The sequence below is a fragment of the Melanotaenia boesemani genome, chromosome 20 (assembly GCF_017639745.1).
Source record: "Melanotaenia boesemani isolate fMelBoe1 chromosome 20, fMelBoe1.pri, whole genome shotgun sequence".
Classification (NCBI taxonomy): domain Eukaryota; kingdom Metazoa; phylum Chordata; class Actinopteri; order Atheriniformes; family Melanotaeniidae; genus Melanotaenia; species Melanotaenia boesemani.
In genome coordinates this window covers 28,857,542-28,874,318 of record NC_055701.1, presented here as the reverse complement: position 1 = coordinate 28,874,318, position 16,777 = coordinate 28,857,542, and the positions used below count along the sequence as shown (strand labels likewise).

At 41.8% G+C, this 16,777-nt stretch overlaps 1 protein-coding gene across 3 annotated transcripts in view; it reads left to right on the top strand.

The window, feature by feature from the left end:
- LOC121630907 (neuronal PAS domain-containing protein 3) overlaps positions 1 to 16,777 on the top strand; it is a 378,679-nt gene that overhangs the window by 324,860 nt on the left and 37,042 nt on the right. For all 3 annotated transcript variants that reach the window (XM_041971452.1, XM_041971453.1, XM_041971454.1), the window contains exons 7-8: positions 13,867 to 13,985; positions 15,875 to 16,068. In XM_041971452.1, coding sequence (XP_041827386.1) covers positions 13,867 to 13,985; positions 15,875 to 16,068 — 313 coding nt within the window. The remainder of the gene's footprint in view (positions 1 to 13,866; positions 13,986 to 15,874; positions 16,069 to 16,777) is intronic.

The following is a 16,777-nucleotide window of genomic DNA, read 5'->3' as shown; positions in this document are numbered from 1 at the left end:
ACTCAATTCAAAATCCTCCTGTTAACATTTAAAGCCATCCACAACCTCACCCCCTCCATATCTGTCCGACCTCCTCCACGTTCCCACTCCCTTTCGCTCTCTCAGATCCTCTTCCTCCATACACCTGTCTGTCCCCTTCTCACCACCATGGGAGCAGAGCATTCAGTCGCTCTGGAACTGGAACTCACTACCATCCCAACAGAAGCATCAACTCCCTCCCCCATTTCAAATCACAACTCAGATCTGTTTAAGATGGCTTATTCCATCTGATGCATACTGCTCTGTCTATTCTATTGTTTTTCTTTATTTTTTATAGCTGTTTCCTTTAAATGTTTTGTGCTGTGTCCTTGAGTGCCAAGAAAGGCGCCTTCAGTTACAATGTATTATTATTATTATTATTATTATTATTATTAATAATAATAATAATAATAATAATAATAATAATAATAATAATAATAATTCATGTTTTTATTGCATCCCTTCTGGATAATTGCAGCTCACTTTCAGCAGGACTTAGCTAGGCTTGCATAGCAAGACTTTAAATGGTTCAAAATGAAGCGGCCCAGTTTTTAACACGTACAAAGAAGCGAGAGCTTATTACTTCAGTTCCAGCCTCACTTCTCTGGCTTCCTGTTAATTTGCAAATCAATTTTAAAACGGTCTTATTGGTTTTTTAAATTATTTGCATATGAACGTTGCCAACATTAAGTCAGATTTTTTTTTCCAGTGAGGGTTGGACTCCTTCCAAGGCTGCCCTCTCTCACCAGTTCTGTTCATAACCTCTATGGACAGAATTTCTAGTCGCAGTCAAGGTGTTGAGGGGTTCCAGTTTGGAAGATCTGCAGGATAATCAGTGCAGCTTCTGCAGTGATGCGGACTCTTCATCTGTTGTGGTGAAGAGGTAGCTGAGCTGAAAGGAGAACCACTGGATTTACCAGGCGATCTACATTCCTACCCTCACCTATGGTCACCAGCTGTTGGTAGTGACTGAAGAATGCACTTGTGAATTCAAGCACCCATAATGAGTTTCCCCCTCAGGGTGGCCGGGCGCTCCCTTAGAGATAAGATGAGAGGCTCGATGATCCGGAAGGGGCTCAAAGTACAACTGCTGCTCCTCCACATCCAAATAAACCAGATAAGGTGGATCGGGCATCTGGTCAGGATGCCTCCTGACCCCCTCCATGGTGAGGTGTTCCAGGCACGTTCCACCAGGGGGACATGGGATGGGATGGGAGAATGGAAGATAATGGAATGGATGAGAATGGGATAGAATGAAATTGAATAGAATCAGATGGAATGGAATATAATGGAATGGGATGGTATGTAAGAGAATGTGATGGAATGGAATGGGGTGGGATGGAAGAGAATGGAATAGAACGGGATGGAATGGAATGGAATAGGATAAGATGGAATGGAATGGGGTGGGATGGAAGAGAATGGAATAGAACGGGATGGAATGGAATTGAATGAGATGGAATAAAATGGAATGGGATGGGATTGTTTGGAATAGAATGGAATGGAATGGAAATAGACACAAAATGATCTTGTGCACAGCAACATCCTGATGACGAATTTATTGAAGTTTAAGTCAAGCTGTTGTATTTTAAAACCGTTTACCATGAATTTAAATGTGTCTTGTCAGCAGGCTTTAACCCAGAAACTGGTACTTGCTTAATTTCTGCATGGACATGAGTTACATTCTTGTTCATGATATTTATGTCCTTGTTGGCAGCTGCCCTTTCCAATAAATGATCTTGCACACATTTTTCTTAAAAATTCCACTTATTTGTCACGAGTTCTGGGATTCTAAAGTAAAAAGGGAAAAATGTGAAAACTGAACCAGGACAAAGACTGATATCCAGAATTTAAGTTACTGATGTGAGTACATCATCTAAAGATTGTCCAGAAAGCATCCCATCGTTGTGAGGACAGCAGACTGAGGATGAGAAGACATTGGAGGCTGTAGTTGTTAGTTGCCGTGATTTTTTTGTATTTTTTTTATTTTTCTTAGACCTGATACACTGAGTGGTTGTATGTGGCCACGGATAGCTGTATTCTGCATTGAAGCTGCTGTCTTCCTGAAATCTTCAAACACTGGACGGTTTGATAGCACAGATTCGGAAAGTGGTTCAAACCATGGCCACATTCAGTACCGGCTTCAGTCTTTCCTCTCTGTAGTGTCTGCAGAGTCTTTCTAAGAGAACTGGACTAAATGGTGAACAGATTTTTATATAGTGTGGTTTTTTGTCTTTCTCTCCAGCACTCCCAGCTAACGGTGTGAGCTGCACAACTCAGTTCACTGAACAAGGTTGCACTGTAAAGTCTAACAAGCAGGCTTTACACAAGAAAAGGATGCAAACCTCTTGTCTCAAAAGAATAAAAGAAAAAAGAAAGAAACTCAAGTGAGAACATTTAACAGTTAACAAGTTAGCAGAATCTAGGTTAACTTGATAAATCTCAGGATGTTGTACAAGTAATGGGATGTCATCAAATCCATGTCAGTTAAAACTTATTTCTGTTTCACACACATGAAGATTTCAAGTTGAACTCACCGGGGATCGGTGTGTTGGCTTGGTCTAGCTACATGACATCTTTCTGTTATTGGTTGCTTTAAAGTTGCATTCTTGCAGCCACTGTTCAAATTCCCCTTTAAAAAATGTTGTTTGTGATGTTTATTGTGAGATTGGCGTTTTTTGCAGAAGCAGAATTTACGCAATAATATGTTAATATTAATGTGACATCTGAGGAGAAAATTGTTACAGAATCTCTTAAAATTCAAGTTGTAATTAAAGACTTAAATGCAGAGAGGCGCATGCACCGGACCTTCATGGTGCTGCAACACCCTGCACCGTACGAGGAGAAGCTGGTGAAGGCCCGTCAATCATTTCTTCATTTAATATTCAATTCAAAATTTAAACTTATGATATAAATCAGCTTGTTTTCTACAATTATTAAATGAATTCAAAACAAAAAACTAAAAACGGGCTGTTTTTGCACTTTTGATCTAAAGTTAAGATTAAAGAAATTAAACTAGAAGAACAACCCACAGACAGAAATCGATTTTAATATTTAATTTGTCAGATTTCCGTGACCCAGAAATGTGCTGCAGATTCTCTTTCTGCAAACAGGTACCGTTGCCTTTGTTGTTGGGGTCACTCGCTCTCTGCCAGATGGCCTCCATGAGCCACAGTCACAAGAATGGTGGTGCTTGGATTTCGGGGTAGCTGCTGCTGCATCAGGAGGCTCACCGTGGTGCATCCCACCGCCTGCCTCCCTGGAGGACCAACATCCACCCAAAAGCAGCCGGTGTTTTGTGAGGAGCTACCACAGGGCCACTACAGCCTACCTCAAATTCGGGGTCCCAAGATCATTTTAACAGCTCACCAGATTGTAAAAAATATAAATTTATCAAAGGAATTTGGGATTGTTTTTCAGGGCTGTCAAAATTAAGACATTAATGCAAAACAATTCATCTGTGGAATTAACATGTTAATTTTTTTAATGAATAAACAACAAAGTTATTGCTCTTGTCATAATAAAAGTCCGAAGTTTTAATGATCTCGGCAAGAGAAGCGCATTTTGAGCATTTAGATGACTTGTCACAGCTGTGAACAGAATCAGCAAACCTACTTTATCCTTCTTATTTATGAAGATTCTGTCCATTTTCAAGCCTTACTATAGACCAGGGCTACTCAATTCAGTCCTACGAGGGCCGCAATCCAGCAGGTTTTCCATGTATCCCTGCACCAACACACCTGAGTCAAATTAGGTGGCTCTAACAGCCAATCAGGTTCTACACAATGACTCATTAATTTGACTCAGGTGTGTTGGTGCAGGAATACATGGAAAACCTGCTGATTGCGGCCCTCGTAGGACCGAATTGAGTAGCCCTGCTATAGAGGATGCTGCAGGATATCCCACCTGATAAATCACACCTTAACCACTCAGTCTGACATTCTGGTCCACACTCCTTACCAGCTGATATTACCATGATATTCACATTTCTACCTGGTCTGTTATACCGAGAAAAAGAGGAGGATGATGAGAACTGGACACCGGGGGAAGGTGAAGTGCATGCAACAAGCCTTAGTGTTTCCTCAGTTTCCAGGGACTTTAACGCTTTTAAAAACAAAACAAAACAAACAAAAAAAGAATCTTAGTGTGTGTTCACTCCACAGTATATAACATATGAGTTGCACTTACATGGCCAAAAGTTAGGGTTTCGTTATTTATAGGACAACACAAGTCACATGGTACATTTATTTAGCTATTGTTAGCAGCTGTTAGCAGGTTAGCATGGCTAATAGAAGAGATAAGTTTAAAATGATTTACATTTGATCCACAACATATCTATCTGGAAAACCCCTACACTTACCAGATTCAGTGGCGTTCCCGGTTTCCACCGTGGACTCGTCCACCAGGTGCAGGAGGATGGATGTAGCTGTGGTGGCGTTCACAGCCCCGGTTGATTGGTTTGCCGGCCGATCTCCGAGAACAGAATTTAGTCAAATAAAATGCAGGGTTTTTTTTTGTTGTTTTTTTTTTTTGAGAGGGGGTTTGCCCATCGCTGCTACACTCCAGCTCCATTTTGTGATCCCTGAACTCTTTTCTCAGCCATTTTAAGTCATTTACTAGCTGGTCGACGGTTCTTTCGTAGCCGGCTGCAGCGTCTCCTTCTGTAGGTGTCTGAATTGTCCGATTGGCCCCCTCCAGTTTACTCTGAGTTCAGAGGACAACCACAATGCCAGGAAAAACTGGGTCTCCTCCAAGGACCAACTTCCTTTGTCAGGTTTGGAGATGGCGGTTCAGTGTTTCAGTGCATTTCTGTTGGCCAAGTGGCCCCCGCCCCCAACCGCTGAACCAACCTATGTACTTAGATCTGGCCCAACAAAGAGCTGGAGCCAGCTTAGAACCAGTTTTAAAAGCCGGAGCCGGTGCTTGGGCTGTGGAAATCAAAGAATCGATGCTTAGGCAGGCTCTGGCTCCGAACTGGCACCGGAACCAGCTGGGCTGAAAAGCCCCCTGGACAGGTTGCCAGTCCATCACAGGCACTGAATGTGATCCACGTCAGGTAAGTTCAGAATAGCCTGGACCTCGTTGGCCACTTTTCATAGATCCATTTTTTAACAATTAAAACACAGATTTAACACTGCTGGTATGGTCCACCTGTTCTTCAGAATATATCTCCTCTCCTCAAGAATTCCTGGGAATCTTAGAAGTCCTATCCCTCCACTAGGTGTGTTTTTAAGGGAACATTTTTACTGGGAAAATGTCAGTGGAAAGGCACAGTTTTTTATCCTGCGGTGAAAAGAAGCTAATTATTGTGTTTTGCTGAAGTTGAATTTTCTTTCATTCCTCTTTTTTATTTTTTATTTATTTATTTTTTGGATTGTATTTTGTCATTGTTGGACTTTGTGTTCAAAGTTGTTCAGCAGAGCTGATTGTGAGTTACAAGGATAAATTGTAGAACCTGGGTGGTGCTTTTAAACAACATGGTGTGATGAAACACGAGGCACAAGTTTCATCAGCAGGATGCCTTCACTGGTAAATTCAGTCTATCCCTGGACGGCCATATTTAGCTGTTTCCAGCTCGTTTTGCTATGCAGCCATTCAGCATCTGTTAGTTTACCATGAAATGACTGAGTGTGTGAGTTTGCATCATTTCAGGATAAGATAGACCGAGAGAAGAGCTGGAGGTATCCAACTAGACTCAAGTACATTTACAGTCTCCACAAGAAAAACAAAAACAAACACTTGGTTTCCCCCTTTGAAAAGGAGTAACCATGACAACTATCATATTTTTTCTATTTTCTCGAAACTTCTCTCTCTCTCTTTCTCTCTGTCCTGCTGACTTTACCTTCTAGTTGTCTTTCTTTTCTTGCCCTGTTCCACACCTCCCTCTCTTTAGGGTGGCATCAGCTCTTCTCTAGTCATATCGTCTTAAATCTCTGGCAGGAATAATTCATGTTGCAGATACAGGCCGTTGCATTTTAGTTTTCTGTTGTGCATGTCTCTTTGTGACCTCTGACCTCACCTAAAACTAACATGAGCTGCCAGTCTCTGCACCTAAATCAGAGAAAACAAACTTTAAGCCGTCTTTCATCTTTTCTCTGCATTGTCTTCAGGCAGCTGAAGACACAAGAATCACTAATGTCATCATACGACACTTCCATGAGATTTCATATCAACGGGAGCCAGCTGGCCCAAACCAGACATGGTCTGAAACTGGATCACTACCTTTATGGTGTCCCTTTCTGGTATCATTGTTGTTGTTTACCTTGAATCTACTTAGAGAGGCCTTAGAGTCCTATTACAGAAAAATCACTCGGGACAAAGAGTAGGGATGAGGGGTGAGGAGGAGGAAATGTAGCTCAGGGTCTGAAAACCGAGGAGTACAAAGAAAGAAAAGGGTCTGAAATGCTACATCTCCTAACTACTAGAGCACTGTTTGATTTCAGCTCATTGAAAAGCTGATAAGGCTGTCAGAACGAGTCAGTAAAGGAAGGGAGAGGACAGGGAAAGGAAGGAATGAAGGGAGGAGATTAATAGAAATAAAAGGAGAAAGAAGATGGTGAAGAGGACGTGAGGTGAGCAACACAAGGATTTTAGCCTTTCAGATTTGGTTCCCATGCTTTCGGATTGTGGGAAAAGGCTTTGTGGAAATCTGCCATTGCACACACTCATGCACACACACACACATCACGAACCCTGGTCGTGGTAATATGTGAAAAAGAAGAAAAGTGTGTGTGTTTTTTTTCTTATTTTCATGTTACTTCCTCTCCCTCTGCTTTCTCCTGTGTGTATCTGATTTCTTCTATTCTTTCTCCAGTTCCTGACTCAATTTTTCAAATCCTTTCTGATAGAAAACACATTTTATTCATAAGGTGAAAACCGTCCACATCCCACCTCCTCTCTCCACCTAGCAGGACAATTCAGTTCAGCTGTGGATGTGATCTGGGAAAATGACAGGACAGGTGCAGCGCTTACACAATTAAACTTTTGCTAACAAAATGCGCGTTCTATAATTAATACCATGCACGACTGCTGCACAGTGTGTGTGTGTGTGTGTGTGTGTGTGTAATGCCAATATATTAAGGTTATTTCTACTCATATACTACACACTGTAAATGTGTATTTGCAAGTGAGCTACAGCACATTTGTCATGATTGCCTTTTGCCTGCCGCTTGTCTGATCTGTCTTGGCTGGTGCTGTTGCATTATGGGTAAGAAAAGTTGAAGGGAGGAGAATGTGATGGAAATAGCAGGAAAGATGGGAAATGATAAAATCAACAAAAAAGAAGCAGAAAGGTCTCAGAGTGTCTTTTTTGTGAATGATAGAGCTCCTGGAGCCATGTGTTACTCCAGCAGACATTCAGCATCACACCTTACTGACATCATATGTGAAGTTCAGATGACAACAGACTAGACAGGAAATGCAGCACAGAAGCCGCGAACAGGAAGCGACAGAGCAGACTGTCTGCACCTAGAGGTGAATCTGCTTTGCAGCAGCATCAGAACCAGAGACTTAAAACTGAAGAAACTAATAAAGGAATCTGGTTTTGCACTCAGACTGTAGACTGCAGAGAATGCTGCGCAGTCTGAGCATAAAAGACAAAATGTGAAACCATCTGCATAATACTGTGACAAAACAGAGCACTGCAACACAGCTCTGGTGCCTCGTCTCCTTTTGCTTTCTTTCCAGCTCAATAAAGCTGCTGCATACAACTGTCTCCAATACAGCAACATACACGTTATATCAGAGGATGCTGACGGTGGAAGCTGATCTGCAGCCCACTGCTCTCCATTTTGTAATGGAGTGACTTAGTCATTTACAGGTAGACTTACAGTTTTCCTCTGAACACCTGGTTGAGTGCAGCTTGACTGGTTTGGCTGCTAGTATAAGCATCACCTGCTGCATTACCACACACCTGCAGTCTAACTGCTCTCCTCTAAAGTATTATTTCAGACTTGAGGTATTTCGAGGTAGAGAACAATGCTATCGATACTTAAATTTAGACATTTTTAAATCCATCCATCCATCCGTCCGTCCGTCCGTCCGTCCGTCCGTCCGTCCGTCCGTACATCCGTCCGTCCGTCCATCCATACATCCATCCATACATCCATACATCCATCCATCCATCCATCATCCATCCATCCATCCATCCATCCATCCATACATCCAGCCATCCATCCATCCATCCATCCATCCATCCATAGCTTATATGGGGTCGGGTTGTGGGAGCAGAGACCCAGACTTCCCTTGACTTGAAGGAAATTGTAGGATGTTTCCAAGACAGCCAAGAGGCATAGTTCCTGGTTCCTGGGTCTTCACCAGGGCCTCCTCTCAGTGGGACATGCCTGGAAAGCCTCCCCAGGAGAGGATCCTAGGATCACTGGGACACACAAAGCCCTCTTCCACTGTAATGGCTGCGGCTCAGGGACGGGACAGTGACATTCCTTGTAGCGGAAACAAGTGTGAGGAGAGAAGTTTTGTGTTTATCGTCATGCCCTTCAGGTGTCTCAATGTTTGCTTCAGTTCTCTTCCGTTTGCTCTCAGCCACTTAATTTTAGTAAATGACTCATTAATGTGCTGCATGTGTCTGGCTTATCTGTTATATTACGTCCCTCTTGTTAAGCCAATTAAATGTGTCTTTTCTCTACTCTGCCTTTAGTTTGTTGAAGTGTGTTCTGTCACAGCAGAAGATTCTGGAGGTTGTGGTGACCTTGCTGTAGCTGGCTTTGTCTCACAACACGTTCCTCTGTCACGTCAGCTCGTTAGTTATCAGTCAGACACAACGGTCTCCCTGAACTAGGCAGTGTTATTAGACTGCCTGACAATGATACTTCATCCCATTGAGACATCCCCCACAATCATACACACACATATGCAAAGAAACTCTCAGCGCTGGGTATTGTCCACAGATCAGAGGCGTAGGTGAGTTGTTCTTTTTAATTAATCATTTGTCCTTCAAACAAGAAAAAGTTTCAGTGCCATAGATAATTAAGTCCCAGAGATGGGCAGCGCTGGAGCCAGCAGCCACCTGCTGCCTTTGTAACACTAATCTTTGTCTTGTAGGAGCGTTGTCCCCGAAGACGCCACGGTAACGCAAGCCGAACGAGCAGAATGAGAAACACCTCTGAATCCCCACATGATCCTCAGCCTCCCTTTTCTAACTGTCTTCCTCTTCTTGTTTTTAATCTTCTCCTTTCACTCCAACAGGAATATATTCCTTTCTTTTTTCTTCTTCTTCTTGTGCACCTCATTTGCCGTCTTTATTCTTCTTTCTCCAGTCTCGTTTTTTTCTTTCATACATGCAGAAATTTTGTTGTAAATGAAACTGTGGTTCACATGTGGACTGTTTGTGTGTCGAGTGTGTGTATTTGTGTCTACATGTTAAATTTAACTCTGCTGTTCTGTTTGTTCATTCAAAGAGGATAAGAAAGAGTAAGAGAGAGTTTTCACTTATGTTTCCTCTCTCGTTTCCTATCTCCACTTGTGATGTTCCTCCATCAGATCTGACTGACGGAGGTCTGAGAACTGAAGTCAGAACTGAGGTCAGAAAACAACGTAAATGTTGTTTACATTTAGTAATTTCTCCTGACCTCGATCCTCAGCTGTGTTGAGAACTGTCCACATCAGAGACTGTATATAAAAGATGGACGGAGTCTCCATGACGTCAACTGTAAGTTTCTGAAGAGCTGAACTGAGGCTCATTGGGCGGTTCCCTCCGTCACCATCTTGGCAGCGTCGCGCATGCCATTCCCGGAAAATCCAAAAATGGGCAAAGAGGTGGAGCTGAGAGGGGGACTGTGAAGGTGGGGGTGGATGATTGACAGCCATCAAACTAAAATCTGTGGCTGTGCCACACTCTCCCTTCTTGCCACAGATATTGTATATGTGTTAATCAAAAGGACACGCCCATAAGTATGCCTAATTTCAAGATTAAATAACATCCAAACAGATGAGTTTGAAAAAATTCTCCCCCCTCACAGTTGTCATGAAGGTAAACTTGACCTATTAATCCTAAAATGGATTTTTGTAGCAGGCTTTAAACATGTTTATTTCTGCTGTGAAGTAGGTCTTTTTAACATGGGATTATGGGGATTTGCTCTGTTTTGTAGCCAGTCCCTAGCGGATGAGGGGTGAACTGATGTTTTTGCACTCCCGCATAGGCTTCACATTTTACCGCCGGAGGTTGATGCTTGGTCCCCATTCACGTCCTCGAGAGCAAATGACGTAATTTTGTTCTCGTGGCCTCAAGAACAAAAAAGTTCTATGTAACAGCTGACTGAGTGGTGGTGTCACATTACCCTGGGTCAAACATGTAGCTTCTAAATAAAATTAATAAATCATGTACCGTTAGCATGTAGCTTTAGCAGAACATGCAACAACTTCAGATTTACTAGAGTAATTTCTGTTAACATGACTTCATTCTAATGGGTTTAGTTTGCAAATCACTTCCTCTTACAACTCCAGAACAGAGGGGGGCAGTAGTGTGCAATCTCCTACGTGTCCCTCTCTGTGGTCGAACGTGTCCCTGGTAAAGAGCGGCCATTTTGAGATGTCTGTCCTCCTAAATTATTATTATTTTTATTACTGTTTTTGTTGTTTTGTTTTGTTTTTTTTGTTTGTTTTTTTACATTCAGTATACCAGAGAACGTTCTGCACATAACTTTGTAAGCAGCTATGGTTTGAATTTGATCAGAAAGCTAAATCTGCACACATGATGTTGGTTCATGTTGAATGGTTTACACCTGATTTTTCATTAGGTTTTATGGCTACTTAGTCACAGTCCAGTCTTTAAGAACGAAGAACATATGATGATAGGTTACATCAGCTGGGGCGTCTACAAATTTCTGTTACTGAACTGAAAACATTGATGTTGAATAGGAGTAATATGGTAACTGGGGCTCAAACAGTCGCCTCAGAGAAACATGACGACATTCTGCGGAGTCGGTCGGCCTCTGAGGTTTCCAGCTGCCTGCTTGTTGTGTTGTCAGTGTTGCTTATAAAGTTTTATTCGGACTCATGTGGGGGTAAACAGGATTCATTTGTAATGATTTCAGATTACAATTAACATTGTTTTGTTAGATTATAAAAGTACGTGTATATACCCTAATAAACAAAGTATATCAATCATACAAGTTTAAGTAGCAGAAGGCCGATCCCGCTTTATATCTAGTTGACCTGGACCACGGTTATTAACTAACAGCAACCCAAATGGAAATTTTTTCCCAAACTTTATGACTGAAGTTTTTATTTGAGTGTGGAGGTGAAGATGTTTTGCTCCTCTTCTTTCTTTCTCTTCTTTTTGATACATCCTTTACTTCCAGTTTCCATTGTTCCTTTCTTCTTTCTTTCATCCTTTTTATTCTTTCATTCATTTCATCTTTGTTATCTTTTCTCTCTTTATGTTCTTTCCTTTTCTCTGTCATCTTTTTCCCTCTCTTAATCTCATCCTTTTCCTTTTTTTCACCTCATCTTTTCTTCATCATTCAGTCCTATTTTTTTCTGTTTACTTCCTCCACCATCCATTTAATTCTCCGTTTTTTACGCTTCACATTACATCACTTCTTTTCTTCCTCTGCACCATTTTTTCCTTTCTTTTCTGGTTTCGTCTCCTCACTGCGCTGGGATTTTTCTTTCGCCTTCCTTTCTTTCTACCTCCTACTTTTCCCTCGCCCCTTCCTCCTTCAGTCACCACACCATCAGTTTTCAAGGACATTTATATTATAAAGGATGAATTTGCATATTAATTCATTTCTTTCAATTTTTCAGATTAGACGTTGTCAACATGTATCAGCCCTGATCAAACCTCTGCATCCACCAGAGACCTGACTGTGTGTGTGTGTGTGTGTGTAGGAACAAGCTGTAGCAGTGGAAAAACAACCAGTTTGCAACCATTTAATATTTGTGTTGACTTAATATATATATATATATATATATATATATATATATATGTATAGGCTAAAACATGATACAATATATGTTTTTGGATCTTTGAGTGTTTTATGGAGCTGGAGAAGACTTAGAGGTGCTGCAGGAGTTCCAGACAAGCTGTTGTGGGTTATGAGGTCCCTGCAAAACCAAATCATCCTTGGGACATCATCTGTTGTGCTGCCCTTTGTCATTGATCCTGTTTGTGGTTTTCATGGACACAATTTTAAGGCGTAGTTTTGGAAAGGATGGTGTTTGGTTTGTGGGCCTCAGGGTTTCATCTCTGCTGTTTGTGGATGATGTGCTTCTGTTGGCCTCTTCAGGTTTTGACCTCCAGCTCGCACTAAATCAGTTTACATTTGAGTGTGTAGCAGCTGAAGTGAAAATGGGATCCTTTAAATCTGAGATCATGGTTCTCAGTTTTAATTGCGTCAGGTAGAGTACATTAAGTATCTTAGAGGCTTGTCATGAGTAAATGGATGGACGCTCACCTATGGTTTAGAGATTTGCGTGGTCACAAAATAAATGGGATACAAGTGGCTGAGATGAGTTTCCTGCAGTTCATGAGTTTCCTGGCGGGACTCAGCAGCAGGGATCCGATAAGAGGCTCAAGCATCAGAAGGAATCAGCTGAGGCGATATGTGCATCTGATTAGGATGCCTCATCTCCTTTTTTTCAGCATACCCTGCTGGGACAAGACTCTGGGAAAGACCTAGGACATACTGGAGAGATTACATAGTCCTTCTGGCGTGAAGGCGCCTCAGGATCAGGGAAGTCAAGATTACAGATTTTCATGGTACAATTGTTATCAAAGAAATAATCATGATTTTTCATTCTGTTCAGAAGTTGTGCTGACCGGCTGTTATGGTTCAGACATTATCTTCCATAGAAAGTGAAAATATTGAGGAATCTTTACACAATTCATTGTGAATTAAGTAGTTGTGACATCCCTACTCAGGATGCCCCAGGAGGAGCTGGAAAGCTGGAAGAGGGATGTCTGGGTTCCTCCTACAGTTTACTTAGTTTGTTCTTCAGTACTCCCTCATGCTGCTGATACTATGTCCACTCAGCATTCACAGTTGAAATGTAATGATGTCAACAGTTATGCCCTTTTGAGTTTGTAGAAAATAATGTGTATGGGGGGATAAAGATGTTGGTGCCATTCATTTCCAGATCTGTACAATCTTTTCCACCATCCATTCACCTTCTGCTTCCTCTGCTTTTTCTACTTTTCTCTCAGACAGTGACAGCGAAAGCTGCATGATTACAGTTAGAGTTAACAAACATGGTTAGGTTTAGAAGTTTAAAAATACATAGTGTTATTCAATTAAATCAGAAGAATGTTACTTTACTTTATAACAAATAAAAAAAGCCTTCTGCAGAGCTAAAACTTATCAATAAGACTAAACCAGCACTGTAAAAAATTACTGTATTTAGTCCAAAAGGAAAACAGAATGTCACCAGTCAGGTGACAACATTAGAGAGATACCACTCTGAATTTTGAGAAATGAATTGCAGGCCCTGTGAAGTTATGCTTTCATACCCCTGGCATCTAGATAATTATTGGGAAGACATTCTTTGGACAGATGAGTATTGCGTAAATTTGTTCAGCTCAGATGGGGTTTAGCAAGTTTAGACTACCAAGCGAATGCTTGTGAAATGACCCAAACACTGGCTAAGAAGTGTGCTCAAAGAGGAGAAATGGCCCTGAATGATGATAATCCAGCACACTGCAGCTTTTAGAAAAGAAAAGAAAAAATATTTTAGTTATGGTGGTTTTTTTCTCTTTTTTATCTATATAATTACATATATTTTAGTTTTTGAGGACACATCCAACAACATCATGACCAAAAAGTAAGAAATATCCAGGTGTTAATGGAATATTCATGTTGTCCTTCAGTCTTCTTCTTTGTGTTTTGTGCCTAACAGTAGAGTCCAGCAGTCCCAGTCTTCTGGCCCCTGATAACACTCTGGAGCGATCCTTCTTCATCCGGATGAAGTCCACACTCACAAAGAGAGGCGTGCACATCAAGTCCTCAGGATATAAAGTGAGATTAATGCATCATTTAAAACCTACAACACACATCACTTCAACACAAAACTCTATATTTCTGCAAATGCAGAATGCAGCTGCCATACACAGAAGATCTCACGTCAGTCCAGTCTTGCTTTTCTTACATTAGACTCCAAATGTTCAGAATCCAGTTTAAAACTGTGGTTCTTACTTTCAAAGCCTTGCTTGATCAATCTCCTGTCCAGGGATGATCACACAATGACACAAAAGAAGCAGAAATCCATCACCTTGGAACTACTTTTTACACCGTGCTGAACATCACCCTGAAACTACTTTTTACACCATGCTTAACACCACCCTGGAACTACTTTTTAAACCGTGCTGAACACCACCCTGGAACTACTTTTTACACCACGCTGAACATCATCCTGGAACTACTTTTTACACCGTGCTGAACACCACCCTGGAACTACTTTTTACACCATGCTGAACATCACCCTGGAACTACTTTTTACACCGTGCTGAACATCACCCTGGAACTACTTTTTACACCGTGCTGAACATCACCCTGAAACTACTTTTTACACCATGCTTAACATCACCCTGGAACTACTTTGTACACGGTGCTGAACATCACCCTGGAACTACTGTTTACACCATGCTGAACACCACCCTGGAACTACTGTTTACACCGTGCTGAACGTCACCCTGGAACTACTTTTTAAACCGTGCTGAACATCACCCTGGAACTACTTTTTACACCGTGCCGAACATCACCCTGGAACTACTTTTTACACCGTGCTGAACATCACCCTGAAACTACTTTTTACACCATGCTTAACATCACCCTGGAACTACTTTGTACACGGTGCTGAACATCACCCTGGAACTACTGTTTACACCATGCTGAACACCACCCTGGAACTACTGTTTACACCGTGCTGAACGTCACCCTGGAACTACTTTTTAAACCGTGCTGAACATCACCCTGGAACTACTTTTTACACCGTGCCGAACATCACCCTGGAACTACTTTTTACACCGTGCTGAACGTCACCCTGGAACTACTTTTTACACCATGCTTAACATCACCCTGGAACTACTTTGTACACCGTGCCGAACATCACCCTGGAACTACTTTTTACACCATGCTGAACATCACCCTGGAACTACTTTTTACACCGTGCTGAACGTCACCCTGGAACTACTTTTTACACCATGCTGAACATCACCCTGGAACTACCTTTTACACCATGCTTAACATCACCCTGGAACTACTTTGTACACGGTGCTGAACATCACCCTGGAACTACTTTTTACACCATGCTGAACATCACCCTGGAACTACTTTTTACACCGTGCTGAACGTCACCCTGGAACTACTTTTTACACCATGCTGAACATCACCCTGGAACTACCTTTTACACTGTGATGAACACCACCCTGGAACTACTTTTTACAGACGTGTTCTTCCATCAGATTCACATGAAATGATAAAATATCCTAGAAAATCACATTTTCTACTGTAGACTACCTCTGTGCTTCATTTCTAGTCCAGTCTGGTGTCCAGGTCAACACCATGTATCCGTAGTCCTCGACCACCACCCTCTTTCAAGATGGAAGTATTGCTTGTCTTTGTCCTGTTTCTCCTGAAATCTACAGATATCTCCTTTGTCTTGTTTACTTTCATGATGAGGTGATTGTTTCTGCTCCGTCTCGCCAGTCCTCTGTACTCAGCTTCTTGTCTTCTTCAGACTTCTTTTATCAACAAGTGCAGTTAGTTTACTTGAACACAAAAATGCTTTTCATGTTCTTTCAAATTGTTGAAATATTTTTGTTTAAATATCTCTGTGGTCTCTGATGTCTTCCATTAGAGTAAAGCTCCTCCTCCAAGTCTCCTGACTTTGATCTTTTCTCGTTCAGGTGATCCACATAACGGGGCGCCTCCGGATCAGGATGGCTCTGACACACAGCCGCTCGGTGCCTAATCAGATCATGGGGATGGTCGTGGTTGCTCATGCCCTCCCACCACCAACAATTAATGAGGTTCGCATCGATTGTCAGATGTTTGTGACCAGAGTCAACATGGACCTCAAGATTGTCTACTGCGAGAACAGGTAGAGTGTGTTAATAACCTTTTTTGTATTTGTGGAAATTTTCTCATCTTTTGTGGAAGAGGACATAAAAAAAAAAAATATATATAATGAATGAAAAATACTTCATTTAACCCCTGAAAGAAATTACATTTTAGTACGTTTGTTGTTTTGATTTAGTTTTTTCAGGAATGTGATGTCAGTGACCGCCTTCACTTTTCTGTTGCAGCAGACCTGAAGAAGCCTCTGTCTGATCACTCTCTGTTGTTTCCTCACTGTGTTGAATAGAGAAATTTTAGAAGAATTTTCCATCATGTCCAGTAGCTTCTGGCCCCAGAACAGAACCAGAACTTGACTTCGTCCTGAGCTACGACCACATCTCAGCTGTTAGGATTCAGCTACAGTGGATCTCACTGACTGGGACAAGACAGGGAAGATGTGCAGGACGTGTCAGCGATAGCAACACCAGAAAAAACACAGCAGGGCATGATGTTGGTTTATGAGGAAAGCTGAAGCCAGTGGTTGTGTCCTAGTCTGTACTAGTTAACTTCTGAGTTTAGCTGGTCCCTTATTAAGGTTGTGTGTCTGGGAAGGTGGTCAGCACCACAGGAACCCCACAAAGAACTCAACTCTCAGCACTTCCCTTCACACCGTCCTGTCATCTGCAGAAATACTGCTGGCTTGCTGATTGTAGTATCAGCAATGGATGAGGAGACATCTAAATGTTTTACTG